Source organism: Polyodon spathula, chromosome 13, assembly GCF_017654505.1.
Source record: "Polyodon spathula isolate WHYD16114869_AA chromosome 13, ASM1765450v1, whole genome shotgun sequence".
NCBI classification, from domain to species: domain Eukaryota; kingdom Metazoa; phylum Chordata; class Actinopteri; order Acipenseriformes; family Polyodontidae; genus Polyodon; species Polyodon spathula.
Window position 1 is genome coordinate 19,880,188 of NC_054546.1, and position 20,152 is coordinate 19,900,339.

General features: G+C 41.0%; 1 protein-coding gene across 1 annotated transcript in view; it reads right to left on the reverse strand.

Annotated features, from left to right (window-relative positions):
• The window catches only part of LOC121326128 (CDK2-associated and cullin domain-containing protein 1-like), an 87,013-nt gene that overhangs the window by 17,503 nt on the left and 49,358 nt on the right, over nucleotides 1-20,152 (reverse strand). Inside the window, exon 6 of the mRNA XM_041269306.1 lies at nucleotides 11,804-11,893. Within this exon, the coding sequence (XP_041125240.1) occupies nucleotides 11,804-11,893 (90 nt within the window). The remainder of the gene's footprint in view (nucleotides 1-11,803; nucleotides 11,894-20,152) is intronic.

The window sequence follows — 20,152 nt, forward strand, 5'->3', positions numbered from 1 at the left end:
TTATTGAGAATTAAATTGAAAACTTCAAAGTAATGTATCTAACTGCTTTTTACAAACCAAAAAAAAACGTTATAAGACAATGGACACTGTTGTTGATATGGTTAAGAATCAATTTTCAAGAATTTTCTCAGAAAAAAACAGTGACAGTATACACCAGAAATACCTGAATTGATGAAGGCACCAATTCCTCAAATAGAGGTAATTATGTGGAAATACTTTCTCGGATTTCTGACTACGACAGCATGTTAAGCAATCGCTTGTCAATAGCCACAGTATTCCCAGGTACTTGCAACAAGACTACGAATGGCTTAATGTGTTGGGTGCCTCAGGTTCTGATAGATTCAGAAGTACAAGAAGGAAGCCAAGTACGTTGCTATGTAAACAAACGTTGTGTGAAAATGTGTTGCATTTACTAAAATAAAAATAATAATAAAAAAGCTTTTAAAAAGACCAAATTACCATTGGGCTTATTTCAATTTATTTTTAGAGTCTATTGATTTTTTAGTATTACTATGTAGGACAGCTACTATAATATCGTTATGTGCACAGATTAATCAATTAATAGCCATAAATTAACCGATCAAGAATGTTAATTGATTGACAGCTTTAAAAATATATATATAATACTGTAACAAACTTCTCAGTCTAACCTCTGTTTCTGTCTCTCCCTTTTGATACAGTATCTGACCTGAAGCTGCACTGGCACTTTATAACACAGACATCTTATTCAGCATTCACTTTATAACTAAATAAATATTAGGCCTATTACATGGTTCTCTGTCCTAATGTATTTACTTTTTTGCTGCGAGAGGAGCTGCGGCTTTCTCCGGGAGACGAGAAGGGAGGTCACGGTATATTGGTTTTACGGTAAACCATGGTATAAACTTTTTTAAGACATGCAGTGCCCACCTACTGATCTTTCAGCAGAGTGTAAAACTTAATGATTGCAAATTGTTTTGTTTTTTTTTGGACTGCATGTTAACAGCAATGAACACAAAGGAAAGAAGAAGTGTTAAGGGGGCTTTTTAATAGGAATAAACTTGTACAAAGTTTTGAATACATAAAACATAAGGTTGCAGATGCAACCCCGGTTCTCTAAAAGAGAAAATAGCCATCAACTAATGCGTATCGCCGTCAGGTGACAGGATTACCCTGAGCTTAATATAAAAGCTGCCTTTTGGCCTCCGTAGCTCTGACTTCAGCGCCCCGCCCCTCGGGTGCTGAATGACTATGCAGAGCGTAGGAAGCTCAGCCTCTTTTGCTTCAGGCCGCAAGGGCTGCTGAAGCGACTTCGCTGCTTGATGGCTTTTTTCTCTTTCAGAGAACCGGGGTTGCATCCACAACCTTACATTCTCTCTCAATTCGAAAATAGCCATCAACTAATGGGTACTGTGTACCAAAGCAGTCACAAGGGAGACTCTGCGGCAGTAGGACACGATCAGTCTACATGTAAAAAATACAGGGAACAGCGCCTCAACGTCTGGTTTGAAAGACACATGTCCTAACACTGTTCTGTAAACAGAGGGTCTTTAACAGTACAATACCGTACCGGGATACTCTTACCACATGGGTAACGCTGGAGAGCGTACTCAAAGAGTACAGCAGTCTACTCCAGACTTACACTAAGTGGTCTCTTCCACTGGTGTAATAGAATCCAAGACCGAAGCTCCAAAAAGTGGAGCAGAGGAATCCAGCACATTGAGTCTGTAGAACCTCATGAAAGTGTGTGGCATAGCCCAGCTAGCCACAGCACATATTTCAGACAGTGGGACACCTCGAAAGAGGGCCCAGGACGTCGCCATACCCCTGGTAGAATGCGCCTTCAATTGCCCCGGAGGGAAAGGCCAGCAGATTCATAAGCCAGAGCAATGGCGTCCACTATCCAATGGAACAGGCGCTGTTTAGACAATGCCTGGCCCAGCATCCTAGAACCATAGCACACAAACAACTGCTCAGATCTGCCTCGGCTGGCCGTGCAGTAGTTGCACCAGGGTCGAAAACCAGGTCCTTAGGGGCCACCAAGGAGCTACCAGAAGCACTGTAGCTTTCTCTACCCTGACCTTCTCTAGGAAGGCGGGGTGCAGTGGTATCTGTGGGAAGGTATATAGGAAACAAGCTGGCTACTCATGGGCCAGGGCGTCAACTCCTAAGGGACTGTCAAGGTCTCTCAGAGAACCAAATAGGGCAGTGCATAGACTCCCGCGAGGCGAATAGATCTACATCTGCTCTGCCAAACCACTCCCAGATGTGTTCCACTGCCCTGGGATGGAGACGCCATTCCGAGGCCAGGGGACCTCCTCTGGATAGGAGAGCCTCAGTGTGGTTGAGTCGGCCCGGTAAGTGGACTGCTCGAAAAAGAAACCAGCCGGGGCTGGGACCACAGTAACAGCCGAACCGCCATGCGGCGAAGGCTCGGAGATCTCAGGCCGCCCTGGCGGTTGATATATGCCACGAGCGTGGTGTTGTCTGACCACACCAGCACGTGTTTGTTCTGGACCACCGGAAGAAAGTGCTGTAGGGCGAGATCTACTGCCCTGAGATCCATGTGGTGATTACTTCCCTCTGGAAGATGGGACCCATGTTTGTCCCCTGACGAAGGTTAGAGGGGATCCTCCACCAGCGCAGGGTTCTCCAGCAGGACTGGGATATCACCAGCCTGCGATGTCTGTCTTGTTGCGGGTGAAGCGCAAACAAGCTGAACCAGGCCTGGAAAGGCCTTTGGTGGAGAAGGCCCAAAGGAAGGGCCTGCGAGGCAGCAGCCATCAACCCCAGCATGCGCTGACCCAGCATCATGCTTATTGTCTCTCTCAACCTGAATAGGGAGAGGCAAGACTCCATTGCGGTAACTCTCTGAGTTGTTAATGTGGCCTTCACAGACACGAGTCCAGGTGGAGGCCCAGGAAATCAGATTGCTGTCTTGGTGTGAGGTGGCATTTCTGCAGGTTCATCCTGAGACTGAGCCACTGGAGGTGGTCTGTGACCAGCGGCGTATGTGCCAGGGCTTGCTCCTGTGACCGAGCGCAGACGAGCCAGTCATCTAGGTAATTCATCAGTCGAACGCCCTGAACCCGCAGGGGGGCCAGAATGGCGTCCATGCACTTGGAAAAAGTGCAAGGAGCAAGGGACAGGCAGAAAGGTAGTACGCAGTACTCTTAGAACCTGCCCTGAAATGCAAAGTGAAGGTATTTCCAGTGCCCGGGCCTGATAGGTATGTGAAAGTAAGCAACCTTCAGGTCCACGGTGGTAAACCAATTGCCCGGCCGAATGGCTTGGACGAAATGGCGGTGTGTGAGCATCTTGAAACGTAACACCAGAAGGTGTTTGTTCAGAAGTCTCAGATCCAAAATAGGGCGGAACCCGCCATCGTTCTTGGGCTCTAGGAAGTATTTTGAATAGAACCCATCCCTGCAAGAGGAGGGATCTACTTTGCGAATGGCACGCTTCAAGAGAAGCACCAGGACTTCTGTGTTGAGAGCCGCATGTTGGAGCAGGTCCTTCACTGCAGTTACTATACCCCCCCCCCAAAAGGGGGTTGGTTTTAACTGGAACTGAAGGCTGTAACCAGCCCGCATAATCTTGAGCACCCGCATCTTGGTGCTGGTTTGCCAGTATAGTAATTGGAAGATAGGGGTTGAAGGCTGCTGCGGCCCTTCAGGGATGCTGAGCCTTTGGCCGCGCGGGGGGGGGGGGGGGGGGGGGTGTGTGCAGCTGCAGGACCCTTGGGATGCTGGCGATTTCCGCTCCCCCTAGGGCGCCAGTTGCCCATCTTTCCAGGCCGACCACGCTGCGGGGCAGATGCTGCCGGCCGTGTCGTAGGAGAACAAGTGGACCTGGGCGGAGGCTGTCGCCACCAGGGGGGGGAAACCCTAGCAGGCAAGACGGGCTTCCGTGGAAGCCGTTGGGCATACTGCCTTGACACCTCCCTGGTCTTCAGAGTCCTCTGAAGCATCACTTCCACTGCGGGGCCAAAGGTATGGGCCAGGAGTGATAGGGGCATCCAGGAGAGAGGACTTGTCCTGCTCCTGAACTCTAGCCTGGGAAAGCCAGAATTGCCGTCTGGTGACCACCAGCGGCGCAAGGCATCAGCCATCTACTCTGGCTTTGAGTTGGGCCAGTCTGGTGACTGCCTCAGAGACCTGGTTCAGCTCTCGTCTCTGAGCCGTCATGACCACATCAGGGAGCTCCCTTAATAAGGATCGCCTGACAAACAGAGAGCATGCTCGGCACATTAGAAAGCCGAGCAGCTTGGAAGCAAGCGGCATAAACGTTCTTGAGGTGCGTCTCTGTTGTCCGACACTGTCTGTTTGGACATTGTAGGTCCTTTGCCGGTCCAATGCCCAACACCTGTACGAGGGCCGCAATGGCTGAGTCCACCAGAGGGAAGGCTGCCAAGCCGGCACTCTCCGCTCCCTGCATGGAAGAAAAAACCCGAGCTTCAGCCACCGTGCTAGGTGCTGACGCTGGGTTGGACCAGGAAAACTGGATTTCCCTGTAAAAGTCGGGGAAAGGGGGCAGTGTCCTGTCATGCACCGGCGTAACCGAGGGGAACCAGGAGCCCTGGGGCTCCTTGTCCCTGGGCCATTCCACCCCTAGGAGTTGAGCCTCAAATGCTGGCCCTGGAGATGCCTCCGGTTCCTGCTGCAGAAAGAAAGCCCCTCCTGCACGAGCTCCTCGTCACCAGACGTCTGCAGAGAGAAGATGTCCTCTTCATAGTCTGAGATGGCCTCAGGCTCAAGTTCAGGCTCAGCAGTCGGAACGGGCGGCCGGGGGACCAGCACAGCTGTGTTGCCAGGGGCCAACAACATGCTCGTCATGAGCGACTGTTGTCCTATCACCACCTCTATAAAACGACCAAATCTGGTCCGTGAGGGCCGAGATCCCACTAGGCTGGTCCCTAGGGGACCTGTAGCGCACGGGAGGTGAAGGTACCTTAGGAGGGGAGCGCCAACGCTGCCCCATGCTCCTGGTAGGCGTCGCCCGAGAGACGGGGAGGGTAACCTGGATAGTTGCAGGCAGCCAGGAGATGGTGCTGTTCCACCTGAAGGGGTGACAGACTCAGAATGAGATGCCCTGCTGGAAGGAGATCCCAGCCCCACTGCCCTGTTGGCTCTAGCCTTTAGGACCCGCCTCTGGAACTTCCCACAGATGGCGCAGAATGCTCTGTTGGACAGAGCTGAAGCAGCATGTTCTGGACCCAGGCATGAATAACAGAATTCATGCGGGTCCTCTGTGGGCATGTTCCAGCTACAAGAGCTGCACTCATGGAAGCCCGGCATAGCGCAGTGCACTTGCCTGGGTTGCACGGTGGGCACAGATGTGCACAGGGCACAGGAGCAGGTATGTGCATGGGGTGCACGATAAGTGCATGGGCATGGGAAAGATGTGCACCGATGAGTGCACAGGGTGAACGGATGCGTGGGCGCACAGGCACCGATGTGCACAGAGAGTGCATAAGCAAAGGTGCATGGAGCACAAGTGTGCATGGTATGCACAGGGTGCATGGGCACAGATGTGCACGGGGCACGGGAGTGCACGTGAGCGTGTCGCTATGAGGGTGTGGCAAGACATACTTGGAGAATAATCCCTCAGAAAACCCGATTAAAATTTAGATCGGGAGATCTAAGCTAACACACAGGGTAAAAACTCTGTGTGCAGCTGTTGACTGGAACAGGTTATGGTCTAATAAAGACCGCTGCTGTAGTGTTCCATCAGGCTCAGGGCCAACACACACACATCTCGTGTTTCTCTCTGAAAGAAAGAAAACTAAAATGTTAGTTCAAGTAATAAAATAATACAAGCAATAACAATAAACTCTCAAATAATAACAAGCGAGACAGACTCAGCAAGCTGAAAAGAGCTTTTTTGTTAAGCTCAGCATAATCCTATCACCTGACGGCAATACCCATTAGTTGATGGCTATTTTCGAATTGAAAGAGAACCAAAATCCCTACAACACTCAAGCAGATGGCAACATCTTTACAATACCGTTTAAAAAAATAAATAAATAAAAATAATACAAATGTCTGTAGCATCTTAGTTATATAGCAGTAAATATAGACTTTTGATTATTACTTTTGTTTCTCTTGATTGATACAATAGACAATAGCTACATTTACTTATTTGGTTTGGTAAATTAATAGGAAGGCAGTGATGAAAAGTTACAGTGCCTTGTTCTTGCTGATATTTTCATGTATTTGTGTTCCATTTACTGACAATCACGTTTGCTAGCGATCATTGTTTGGTAGGGCGGTTTATATTAAATATGACGCCACTTATTTAGCCTATTTGGATAATCTCATGCACGGCAGTTTTCAGAACTTGAGATGTCAGTGTCCATTAGTTCTAATAAACACAGTGGCTCACCGATATTTTCAAAAAACATGCCCATATCACCTTAAACTGTGTGAACCTGGTAATCACGGTATAGAAAAATGGTTGCGGTTTCAAAACCGTGGCAATTTATACCATTGTTTACTGTAAAACTGGTATACCGTGACATCCCTAGGCAGAACTTTTAATAAATGGCTCAATGCATTGTACATTTACTGTGTTCACTTTAATAAATGAAAAGAAATTCTATTAAATTAGCAGTATTGTAATTAATGCAAGACTGGGTGCCAAGTACTGTATAAGGCCTATTTGTTGTACAGTACGGACACTTCTTTTGTATTTAATGCTTACTATGCCAGCTTATTGTTGAGCTCCTGCTAAAGGTTATCTGCTTAGTGTCAATAAGAACTTTGAAATGATAAAGGGGGTTGACACTGTACATTAATACGCCAAAAATATATACAGAATGAATACAAAGAAAAGGAAAGAAAAACAACATTTGGAATGTAACTTCAAAATACAATCATACGATATAGACTACTAAAACACAGCAGCACTTCAGTTAACCATCAGTACATACACAACACGCTCCACTACAAGGGCAATCTCCTTTGTTTTGCAAGGTTATTTATGTGGTACAGGGTTTACTCCACGACATTCATTTCTAATGACTAGCTTAACTGGAGCTCCAGACCCATGCAGTGTCCTTTGAGACATACTCCCCTTAACCTTCATAATCATGATGCCTAAACTACACATGGGGAGAATGGTTTGAATGAACAAAATGGGGGAATCATTAGCTGCTTCAATGAGGCCATTACTGCCTAAGGGAATCAGTGAGAGTGCTTTGTACTGCTTAATAGATGGAGTCAGGCTGATGTGTTAGCTTGATGATGAGACAGAGCTGTTTAAAATCAGTGTCACTAGTTATGTATGGAAAAACAGTACAAAAAAAGCCAAGTTACAATAAAGGGACCAGCCATATAAAGACATCTACAAAAGGGGCCATTTTATATACAAAAAGAGAGTCCGCAGTATAAAGATGTAATGTAACAGTGCAAACAAGACACAATTGGGGCAAACTTGGTCCCCAATTTGTATTTTTATTGCAGCAGCAACATGAAAAATAAGTGTGTTTCCCCAGTTCTGTCTTGTTTTTACATTGCATTTACCTCTACAGGACTGACTTTTTCTTTAACATAATTCTCACTCTTCACATGGCTGGTCTCTATTGTAACTTGGTTGTTTTTATACATAAGAAATGTTTTCTCTTCGATTATATAATAGTGTGATGTGGTGGTTGTCAGACCCTTTGAACAGAACCATGTGCAAGTGCTGTTTAAACAGTGGTGCTTACAATAGTAGCAGACACAACAATTCACTGCAATTCATTATTTCCGACCATAACTACAGCTGTTCAAGGATATCACCTTCACAAAATCTGTACTAAATGAGAATGATCCAGTCACAATAGTTTCCAAGTGCAGACATGGACCATCCTTCAGCCTTATCAGTGCTCAGCTCAATGTAACAACATAAGCACAGATTGCAGGGCTACTACTATCAGTTTTACCTGCTTTCAAGTCAGAGATGTATATCCCCAACTATGCTATAAATTAAAATGAAAGCTATCAGTAATATGAAACAGTAGATCGCCTTGAGTTATAGCCACTGCATGTAAAAACAAGTTTGACATACAGACCAACAGATAACTCCATATACCCAAGTCTCACAAGCTAGTTAACGAAATGAAAGTTTCATCACAATTACATAAACACTTCTCTAGATACATGTTAAAATCTAACTGACATACAGAAGGACATACAGTACAGACAGGCCGACTCCATACTATGTTTAACCTGTATGTGGGCTGACCGACATCCTCCAGCATTCCAAATGACAAAGGCTGTCCTGTGAAGCTGTTGAATAGAACTGATTATATAGGAATGGCAATTTTCTATTTAAGATTAAGAGAAGGCTACTGCATACAAGTGGTAATGTGATACAGGAAACTGCAGAGGTACTGGAAATGAAATCAAACAGTGCTGAGGGTGATGGTGGTTATTTACATGGGAATTATAAATGTTTCGTCTTTTTTTATTAATTTATTGTGGCAAACCTCCAACCCACAGCATTATTTTCAAGTGCTCTGGTAGTTTGACAGCAAGAGCACTATCCGAAAGAAGTTTATGAATACGTCTGTACTTGAACTGTCACGTGCACTGAAATAGATACAGTATGCTAGTGCAAATTAAAACGATGCTTTCCGTTTAGCACTGAGCTCACAATGGTTGCATGTCTGCTTACTGTAAGTTGTCCGGCTATAGTTTTATAAGTTCAAAGTCTACAGAAAATGTACATTATAAGTTACATTTTTTTTAGCCCTACTTGTTTTCCAACATCAACTATTTGCTGAAATATTTGATAATGCCATGATCAAAGACAGGTTCAAGTACAGCTCTCTCTTATACAAATAAATAATTTAGAAGTAATCCCTGGAAGCTTTCTCAAGTCTGCCAAATAAGCTCTACATTTTGCAGTTGATTCTGAACAGGGCACTAGAAGTCAGCAAGCCGGCCTGGTTTATTACTGAAAGTTATGGAGAACCAGGGGGTATAGTCTAGCGCCCATTTAAAAAAAAAAAAAAAAAAAAAAAAAAGGATTCAGCTAGCGCTGCTGTTTTTGTTGTCTACCATTTTACTCGCCACTCAGACCCGTTGTTTACTAAATATCTTGACATCCCTGAACAATTGTCACTCTTCAAATAATAATCTTTAATAAGCATGATGTCCCACAAGTGCAATAGCCCTACAAATGTCTGTCTGTGTGTCATCTTTAATTTTTCACATAATAAATTAGTATTTGCTTTTTCATACTAGAGCAGAGTTCCCAAGCGGTATGAAGCCACAGCTGCTCTGCTCACTCAGCCAGGCCCAAGTTTTACATTATTACTCTTTTGCGTTTTGCTTTGCCGTCTCTGCTTTTACTAGCGAATCCTCGAAATGAATCTTACCGTTTTCACCAGTTTTAACTTGTTTTATTTTTATTAATATTGAACACATTCCCTTCTGTTTTACTTAATTAATAACAAACAGTTGAAACTTTAAATGGTAACTTTTTTTGTTCAATAATACCAACTTTTACACTGAGAAATGCAAGACTGTTATATAAATTAGCTTTTTTGCGGTCTGCAATTTATAATGAATTTGTAAATTGTATTACATCGGTATCTAGGCAAAACATTCCCTATTGCTCCGATTTGTAGCGTGTGACATTGAACGGCTTTCACTGTAAACGGCTTAAACTGATAAAAAAAAAAAAATAGAGTGTGGCTTGAATTGTTTTTAGGAGGCTGTGGTAGGATGGCAGATGTGGCAATGTTTATGACATCAGATTCCAGGAAAGTAGTACACCAAAGGCAGGAATGTGGGTCAAAACACAGCGTTGCTGCGCAGTTTTTTTATTAAACAAAATAAAGACTTTTCAAAACACAAAATAAAAAGGGCACAAGGGCCAAACAAAACAGAGCTACAATATAGAAAATAAACAGAATGAATCCCTCAACAAAACAAAGGTAGCAGTTGTTTTCTCACAATGCTGTCTAGCCCCTTCAAACTCTGTCTCTGTTCCTTCTCCTACCTCCAACCGAACAATGAGCCTAGAGTTGAGCTTATAACGCAGGTGGTTAGGAGTTAATTGCACAATTGACAATCAATAAACTCCTAACCACCTGAACCTGAACAAACATCCCTGGATGAGAATTAACCCCATCCTAGCCAAACACTAATACAACTGCATTTTAACTAACACATAGCCGGTTTTCAAACAGCAGAATATAAAAAACATAGGGGGTCGGGGGGCCTAAGGGGGCCTTTGACTAGGCCATTTTAAAACGCGGAACTTCTTCTGCAGCCATTCTTTTGTAAATATGCTTGTATGTTAGCCTAATAAATACATTGCAGACCTATGAATTTAAATAAAATTATCAAACAATCCGATTGATTTACATTTAAAAAATACAAAAGCAGATCTTCCTTAGGATCGGCTTCGGTTAAAGTGAATTTTCTGCATCGCGATGGCGGTCATGTAGAGGCGAAGCCAAGTGCCGTCAAGCAATGGAGGTCTGAGGATTTTGGACCTTATCTGAATACCCAATTGTGCTAATAAAATGGCTCCCCTGAATCAGGCAGAGTGGTTAGGACAGTGCCAAGCTGTGCCGATATGGTGACATATTTGCACAGGTTGGAAACGCTATTCTTGCAATTTTATAAATGATGATAATGAACCTGGAATTTACACATTATAAATCATGTATAGGGATTGTTATGGATTTGTCCACATGAAAGTACATCTTATCCTGTGAACAAATGTCATCCCATAACTGCAAGTTCCTGACTATAGTACATAATCAGATTTGTTATTCATAATAAGTTAATAAGCTGTCTGTAAGGAGTCTCTTATAAATTTGAGCAGACAGATTTACCGTCCTCTTGCTGAAACTGCATTGTTGCTTTTTAAACTAAAGACGTAAGGCAAACTGAATTTGGGGAAAATATACATATTCACTTTTTCTGTAATGAAAAGTTTTCATCATGTAACCAAAGGAACTACAAAAGGATATCGTAAAAGTCTACCAGAAGTATAGTATTTCATGTTAGATTTCTACATTTCTCTCAGTTTTTCATTAACATATGGAAAACTGGGCCTTCCGAGTGGCGTATCCAGGATGTCCAGAAAATTGCAGATTCCAGATTTAATTCCACTCTGAAGCAAAGTCTGTTAATTCTATAGGGGGATAGCCCGAGCTGTAAATGTTCTCGTTATTTGGTTGTTATTTGACTTGAAGGTTGAAGCAAGGAAAAAAAAAAATCCTTGAAATGTATGCTTTGAACTGACATGGAGACGACAAACTCAAAGTTACTTCAGACACTTAAATAGACACATGACCTCAATATGGCAGCTATACTGCTCATAGTCACCAACATACTCGGCACCAGAGGGTTACATAACCCTGAAAATATGAAGTCACTCAAGTGGTTTTGAAGATATGATGCTTCAATACTATTAAATTACTGACATAAAATGGCAACCTTTTCTTGTACGACACCCATGACCGAACTTGAAGGAAAGAATCACAGAATACAAGTCAAAGCATTAGGTCTTCGTAATCTGGAAACCAAGCTACTCATATCACCCTTATATAGCGGCCACCTTATACCACAGGTCATAGGGAAGGGGTGCTGTTTGATCTTGCCCATGAAGTTTCCAGACCATTGAAAATATGAAGTTTGCATCTCAAATGGTTTACCAATAGGTTCCACAGACTCAGATTAACACTGATTTTTGTCTACCAGTTGTATCTTCTTGTAAGTGTTAATTAGGGTCTGAGAAACTTTGTGACATCCAAAATAAACTATAAATACAAGTGACAGAATAGGGTAGTGTTGATGCACATGTTGCAGGTTTTACTTACCTGGTCTCAGTGTGTAAAGGCCTTTCACAATATTTGCCATGATCGACGGTGTTATTTGAAAAGGTGTGGAATGAGCTTCTATAAGTAAAGCTGAAAAACAAAAACAAAAATAATAGTCACACACTTAATATCACCCCTGTTAATGCCCCATTCCGCTTATAATCTCCGAAATACTGGAAATGAACGGGAGGCAAAGAGGACAAGCTCTTAATGTTGTATTGTGACACGCCAGTTAATACCACTGACATTTACCAACAGATTCCCACCACAATTAAAAAGGCAGAACAAATAGTGTGCAAAATGGAAGTACCCACGTAGGATTCATGTTGTTTGGTTTCCATTTATTATCCATTGCTTATGTTCTTCATTAAATCCTTGAATCTTATTTTTAAGAAGTTTAAGTTCAGTTCGTAGCAAAAGGTTCTCTCATGAAAATCATTAAAACATGGTGCTAGGTAGTCCCTTAAGGGCTTTTTGCATCATCGATCTGAGATTCAAGGTAAGAGATTGAGACTGACTAGATTATTAGTCTCCACTTCAACACCTGTGCAATTCTCTGCTGACGATTGCATTGTGAAGGGATATTGAGTTATTTGCTACTGCTAACGAGATGCAAACAGTTTGATTTGTTCATTTCAGGGAAGCTCACTCAGGTCTTGAAGGAGAGACTAGTGATAAAATCACTCTCTCTTACCTTTAGTCTCACATTGATGGTAAAAAAGCCCTTGTGGGGAAACTAACAAGAAGTATGTTTTGGTATTTAGTAAAGAAAATACTGCTATGAAACATGCTAAGCTCAAACCTAAAATAAAGCCTCTCGATGTCTTTGAAGACACAGAGGAGACTTCTGGTGGAAACGTTTGCCACTGAATATATTTCATGTTTAAACTGCACAACAGACATTTTTGTTGTGTTATTTTGCCATGCTATTGATGAAACCCAATAAAGTGAACTCCGTTCATTCACTGTCACCTTTTTTTTTCCTCAGTCCCTTGACTCAGCCCAGAAAGCCGCTCAGAAATTAACTGCTGGTTTGTTAAAACATTTATAATGAAGCATACATATCTAAATAGAACATATGAAAAAACTGAACAGACTTATTAGTCAAATCTTCTAATCTTTAGCCATTTCCAAGGAAATATTTAAAATACAAAACATTCATGCTTCCATTAAAAGAAATTGTTTATTTCCATGCAATTGAAACATGCCTGCCTTGAGATAGGAATTACTAGGAAAGGGTCTATTTCAGAAGTAAGGATCTAACCTTACCTTCTATAAACAGTTTCAATAGAGGTCATGTCCAGCATTTTCATTGTGCACAGACAATTCACTTTTGAATTAATGAGGTCTACAGTAATAACCCGAGACACAAAGCAGAAAATCACAGCGGTTTTATAGCATGCACTAAATCTCCTGCACATTTCAATTCTAAACAGTAAGTAGCTTCAAATGATATTGCAATGGGTTCTATTTTACATTCCCTTGCTACATTATGGTGTGCCTATCATTCTGAGTGTTTCTGGGGTTTGTTACTCAAAATTGGTCAAATTGTCAGATAACTTGAAAGGACTGAGGATGGCTGTTCAACCGCCAGATTCTCCAGCCAAGCTCACAACCAGGTAAAAGCAGCTTTAGAAAAACATGATAACCTACTCAACATTGCACCAACAGAACAAAGAACTATTGAGCATGACCACAGACACCAAACAGAGGGAAACACAGAAACAATAAAAATGACACTTTGAAAGTACTTACTCTTTCATTATGTATTTTATTCCTGGAGATTTTCTGGTATTGCAGTATGCAATTGTACAACCCCTGTGGTCAATTCTCAGACCAAAGGACCTCCTTCAAACATCCAGCCTCACCCTGGTACACCAAGTTAATGAGTGACACAGGAAGTAATAAGGTACGAGGTATGAACGTCTGTCATATTGTTTTAAAATGCTTTACCATACCTCTCTGGGCTTTACAATGCTTAACTATGCTTTGACTTAACTATGGGGATGTTTTCTAAGGGTTGATAAAACAACACAGTGTTAGCAGGTGTGCTAAGTAGTAATGTCCCTAAAGCTGCCTCCACACTGGACAGAGCGATGCGAGCGAAGTCGCCGAATGTCAATCCACACCATCCAAACGACTGGAAATAAATACATGACTCCGCCCATGCATTCCTACTGGACATACTAGAGATGGGCTGTCCCATTACAAAACAGGTCTTGTTTTGATAAAAGGTTACCATCCTGACCTCCAGCAACTCCATTGTAAAGATTGGAATTGTAAAATCTAGAGATCAGAGTTATTGAACATCCCTATATATCCAACAGTTGTCAGAAGACAGCTGGACAACAGTATTATAGTTGAACTAATATTTTCAACAAAATTATTTTATTGTTATACATTTATATATACAACTTACTTCAATCTCAATTGTGCTTCTTTACAAATTACTTCTTTAACCCTTGTTGTTCATTATTATTATTATTATTATTATTATTATTATTATTATTATTATTATTATTATTATTATTATCCATGTTATTATGCACAGGTCAACACTTACAGTGGCTTGCGAAAGTATTGACCCCCCTTGGCATTTTCCCTATTTTGTTGCCTTACAACCTGGAATTAAAATTGATTTTTATTTGGATTTCATGTAATGGACATACACAAAATAGTTCAAATTGGTGAAGTGAAATGAAAAAAATAACTTCTTGTTTAAAAAAATTATAAAAAATAAATAACGGAAAAGTAGTGCGTGCATATGTATTCACCCCCTTTGCTATTAAGCCTCTAAATAAGATCTGGTGCAACCAATTACCTTCAGAAGTCACATAATTAGTTAAATAAAGTCCACCTGTGTGCAATCTAAGTGTCACATGATCTGTCACATGATCTCAGTATATATACACCTGTTCTGAAAGGCCCCAGAGTCTGCAACACCACTAAGCAAGGGGCACCACCAAGCAAGCAGCACCATGAAGACCAAGGAGCTCTCCAAACAGGTCAGGGACAAAGTTGTGGAGAAGTACAGATCAGGGTTGGGTTATAAAAAAATATCCAATACTTTGAACATCCCACGGAGCACCATTAAAGCCATTATTAAAAAATGGAAAGAATATGGCACCACAACAAACCTGGCAAGAGAGGGCCGCCCACCAAAACTCACGGACCAGGCAAGGAGGGCATTAATCAGAGAGGCAACAAAGAGACCAAAGATAACCCTGAAGGAGCTGCAAAGCTCCACAGCGGAGATTGGAGTATCTGTCCATAGGACCACTTTAAGCCGTACACTCCACAGAGCTGGGCTTTACGGAAGAGTGGCCAGAAAAAAGCCATTGCTTAAAGAAAAAAATAAGCAAACACATTTAGTGTTTGCCAAAAGGCATGTGGGAGACTCCCCAAACATATGGAAGAAGGTCAGATGAGACTAAAACAGAGCTTTTTGGCCATTAAGGAAAACACTATGTCTGGCGCAAACCCAACACCTCTCATCACCCCGAGAACACCATCCCCACAGTGAAGCATGGTGGTGGCAGCATCATGCCGTGGGGATGTTTTTCATTGGCAGGGACTGGGAAACTGGTCAGAATTGAAGGAATGATGGATGGCGCTAAATACAGGGAAATTCTTGAGGGAAACCTGTTTCAGTCTTCCAGAGATTTGAGACTGGGATGGAGTTTCACCTTCCAGCAGGACAATGACCCTAAGCATACTGCTAAAGCAACACTCGAGTGGTTTAAGGGGAAACATTTAAATGTCTTGGAATGGCCTAGTCAAAGCCCAGACCTCAATCCAATTGAGAATCTGTGGTATGACTTAAAGATTGCTATACACCAGCAGAACCCATCCAACTTGAAGGAGCTGGAGCTGTTTTGCCTTGAAGAATGGGCAAAAATCCCAGTGGCTAGAAGTGCCAAGCTTATAGATACATACCCCAAGAGACTTGCAGCTGTAATTGCTGCAAAAGGTGGCTCTACAAAGTATTCACTTTGGGGAGGTGAATACTTATGCACGCTCAAGTTTTCTGTTTTTTTGTCTTATTTCTTGTTTGTTTCACAATAAAAAATATTTTGCATCTTCAAAGTGGTAGGCATGTTGTGTAAATCAAATGATTCAAACCCCCAAAAAATCTATTTTAATTCCAGGTTGTAAGGCAACAAAATAGGAAAAATGCCAAGGGGGGGTCAATACTTTCGCAAGCCACTGTACCATTATTATTTATTCTATTTAGTTTTTCCTTTTAAAACAGTCTGATGAACTTGACAGAAAATGCTTTATAAATATGGCTCATAATCTTCAAAACTATGTATGAGCTTGGTAATGTTGGGATGTGAAGTAATGCTGGCTTTGTTATACAATGTATATAACAGTAGGACCTCAATAATATTGTTGTTTGTTTGGTGAATCTCCTCAAAAAACTTTGCTTTATGTGTATGTAAAGATCTTCTTGTCACGGATTTGTGGCACAGAACAATTTAGTGAACAAAACGTTATTTACCATAAAAACAAACCAACAAACCAAACAAAAGCTTAACATTAGGTCACATGTTCAAGTTGTGTGAATGCAAGACCTTTTATAAAGCCAGCATAACTACACATTTTTCATTTAAATGCTGGACATGTAGACTGTATGTATGCTCATGTTTATTTTTGCTTATTAATAAACCTATTTTTATGCAACTTGCATAAAATCGGAAAGAAAATGTCTCAGTGCTGCTTAATGCACCACCTGCAAGCCACCCGGGCATTGCCTTCTGGATGTCTTTGCAGTCGTTCAATTTACAATCATTACAGATACTGCTGCACCTCAAATTAACTTTTGTTTTGAGGCATGACGTGTTTTGAGGGGTGTGTTTGATGTGTGTCAAGGCTGTTAACCTTGCTTCTGACTGGTAAGTTTCATCCCAGTCGCGACGCGAAAATTTCCCAAAGCGACTTCTAAATTATTCGCTGGCGACCAGTGTGGATGCGGCTTAATGGAGGATTGACAGTCCTCTTCAGTTCTGCTACACGCATACGGCATTCAGCATTTTGACAGGCTTTTCACAACATGGCTGTAGAACAGCTTTGTTTTAATTACAAGAGAGTTTAGCAGGAGTTCTGTTTGCAGTGTTTCAATGAAGAGGCTCATTGCCTCAATTTACTCATCAGCATCTTATTTGGATGCAGGTCTTTACCCTTGGCAACAAGCTTAAATTCAAAAACCAAATATTTAGACACATTTTCATCCTAGGAACCCATTCAGGTAATATAAAAATGCGTGAAAGTTATAGGTTTAAGTAAAATAAAAAAAATTAAAACCCACAGAGACTTGAAATATTGGTGGCCAAGTACATTATTGTCTGAGCAGGCGAGCATCTTCAGAATTAGAATGAAAAATCATTATTGGATCAACATAACCCAGAACCAAGCAGAATGATTGCAAACAGCATGCAATCGCAAAGTAAAAACAAAATAAACAAATACAAAAAGATTTTTGAAGCTATTTGCTCTTTAATTTGTTATTATTATGCACAATAAACTTTAGCAAGCGACACTATTACTCTCTATCTTGGATAACTGATACAGTGACTTGCAAAACGGCATCCTCACTACAAAGGCAAGCCTGCAATTAAAGCCCTGTTTTGACAGTCCGATTTATTTCCATTGACTTCAATGGAAATGGGCATCTTCAGCCCAGTTTTAATAGGGAGGTTTCACTGTACCTGGCCTGTCACTAGAACTAAAGCACAAGACTCATTTGCATGCCACACTACAGTCTTTCAGGAATGCTTTGGCCTAATTTAAAAAAAAAAAAACACACACACACACACACACACATATACGGATCCCAAATAAAAAAGAAATAAATAAAAAAGGTAATACTGTAACATATGTCTGTATGAAGTGCAGGAAAGCTTGCAGCAGTAGCAGTTTCCCATCGGTCGAACAGCCTATGGGCGACCGGAACGGACCACGGACCACAGTAGCTGCTGGTGATTGGCTGTGGAGTGGGACGAGGCGGGACTAACTGCGGAGTGTTTGTTGTTGTTGTGAAGCTGAGAGAACTAAATAAACAGAGAAGAATAGTTCCACAGCGACCTGTTAATAGTTAGTTAATAATTGGCAGATTGTCTTTGATTATTTATTACCGTAATAAGATCGAGTTTGGCCCTGAATCGACTGAATGCTCATTCTATTACCGTTAAGGGTTTTTCTTACAATATACACACACTGTCGACATCCCTGTACGAACTGGATGCCACCTGCATCTACTCTTTTGTCTTAAAGTTTTTGGTTTGTTTTTATTTAATATATTTTTAAGTTAGAATAAAAATAAATTACAAAAGTTGTTTTTTTTTATTTTTATTGTTGAAATCTAAAATTTTGTTTGACCACCCTACTTAATAAGAAACGCGCGCTGTATACTGCCTCCGAAACGAAAATAATTTATGTTGCAACGCAGACATATCTCTGTCGTGAATATAGGTTGTAAAAAAGCACTCTTTTTTTTTTTTGGTTTGTTAAGCAATCATGTGGCAAAGCAAAACTGATTAAAAAAAAAAAAAAAGAAAAATTAAAAAACACGGAAAAAAAATACTGAGCATCTGACTAACTTTTCATGTCCCGTTTTCATCACTCCAGTTTGTGATTCTTGAATGTTGGATTAAGATCTGGTGCACTTTGAAACAACTCATATCAGATTGAATAAAAGTTCAGCTTTAAATCAGGATTTTTTTGTTTTTGTTTTTTTGTACTGCGTTTTAATTATTTAACGAATTGGATAAAGCAAAAGCAGAATATTGCATAACAATAAAACAACAGAATTCACACCCAGCATTTTGCACAAAGATCTATACTGTGCAGTTCAATGACAGAGACCAATCTAACTGTGTGTTTTTGTTTGTTTGTTTTTTAGCAGTCAGCGTTTATATAACCCTGCAAATATCAAATGCTCTCAAGATATAATTTCAAATTGCAAATGTATTTCTCTAACCAGGACAGAGCTATTGAGATATACATCTCATTTACAAGGGGTCCTGGTGGGAGAAAGCAGGAAGAAACAACATTCAAAACAGGACAAAAACAAAAACACTTAAAACAATCATGAAAACAGTAATACAACCCAAAGGCATAAAAACTGAACAATTCCAATTCACATGATCATGGCTATAGTCAGTATTTTCAGAAAGTGCCACCCTGGTCAGATTTATAATAAATATTTATCAGTGACTTCAAATCATGTGAAGTGGCTGTTTTTATGTCTGAAGGCAATGAGTTTCAAAGATGAGATGCTTCATATAAAAAGACATACTGGCCCATATTAGATCTCAATCTAGGGATTTTAAAAGTAGGCACATCATTTGACATTAATGCATTGGTAGAGTTACATGTGTCTAACAGAGCTGTAAGGTAACTTGGAGCATTTCCAGTGTATACCTTATAAACTAAGCACAAAAAATCACAGCCTCCTATTCTCCAGTCCGAGAGCACACAGCTTTGAAAGCTTTCTATTCTCCAGACCGAGTGCAGTAGACAGCTTTGTAAACTTTAGCTCTTTTTGGTACAAGGTTTCGGACTGAAGCCAACTTCAGCAATGGCTCTATAGCCAACAGGAAAGAAGTTTAAAACTCCAACCAGCTACCTAAGTATAGGCATGCTTTGCAACCAGTGACAAGCATTGTAGCAATTTAACAAGGCCCTTCCCTACATCAATTATGGTACTGTATATTTCTAGGGTCCTTGTTAAATTATATATATATATATATATATATATATATATATATATATATATATATATATAGGACCCTTGTGTCAGTCCAATAAATGGCACCAATCATTAAGTAGCGTTTGTCTATAATCTGATCAATTCTCTATTTTATACTGTGTAATTATTATGTGATTGAGTACCCTCTGTATGAGCATGCACTGGTTCTAATAAAAATACAGGATTGCTAACCAGGGCTTTAAATCCATGCCAATGAAGAATTTATAATGTCAGAGAACTAGCATTACAACAGTAAACTGAGGGGAAAAAAAAAAAAAAAAAAAAGAGCTGTATATATTGCTCCAATCTCTGGAGCGCTGCAAGGGTAAAGTTTAATACAGACAAAAAAGACATTTGCAGACATCTGACACACAGACAAAAGACAATTGTAGTCACCAACATAACGTTCAGTATATCTGGACCACCTTGTCAACTGTTAATTGCCATATTTTTTCCAAATCAAGTCACGCTTTTTTTTGTTTTGTTATTTTCAGAAGTTACATATCCAATCCATTACGGGCAATCCAAATTTTAAGACAAAATGTACAGGAAACTAAGTTAAGTAAGTCCAGTTCTGGGTTTCAGAACTACAGTACCCT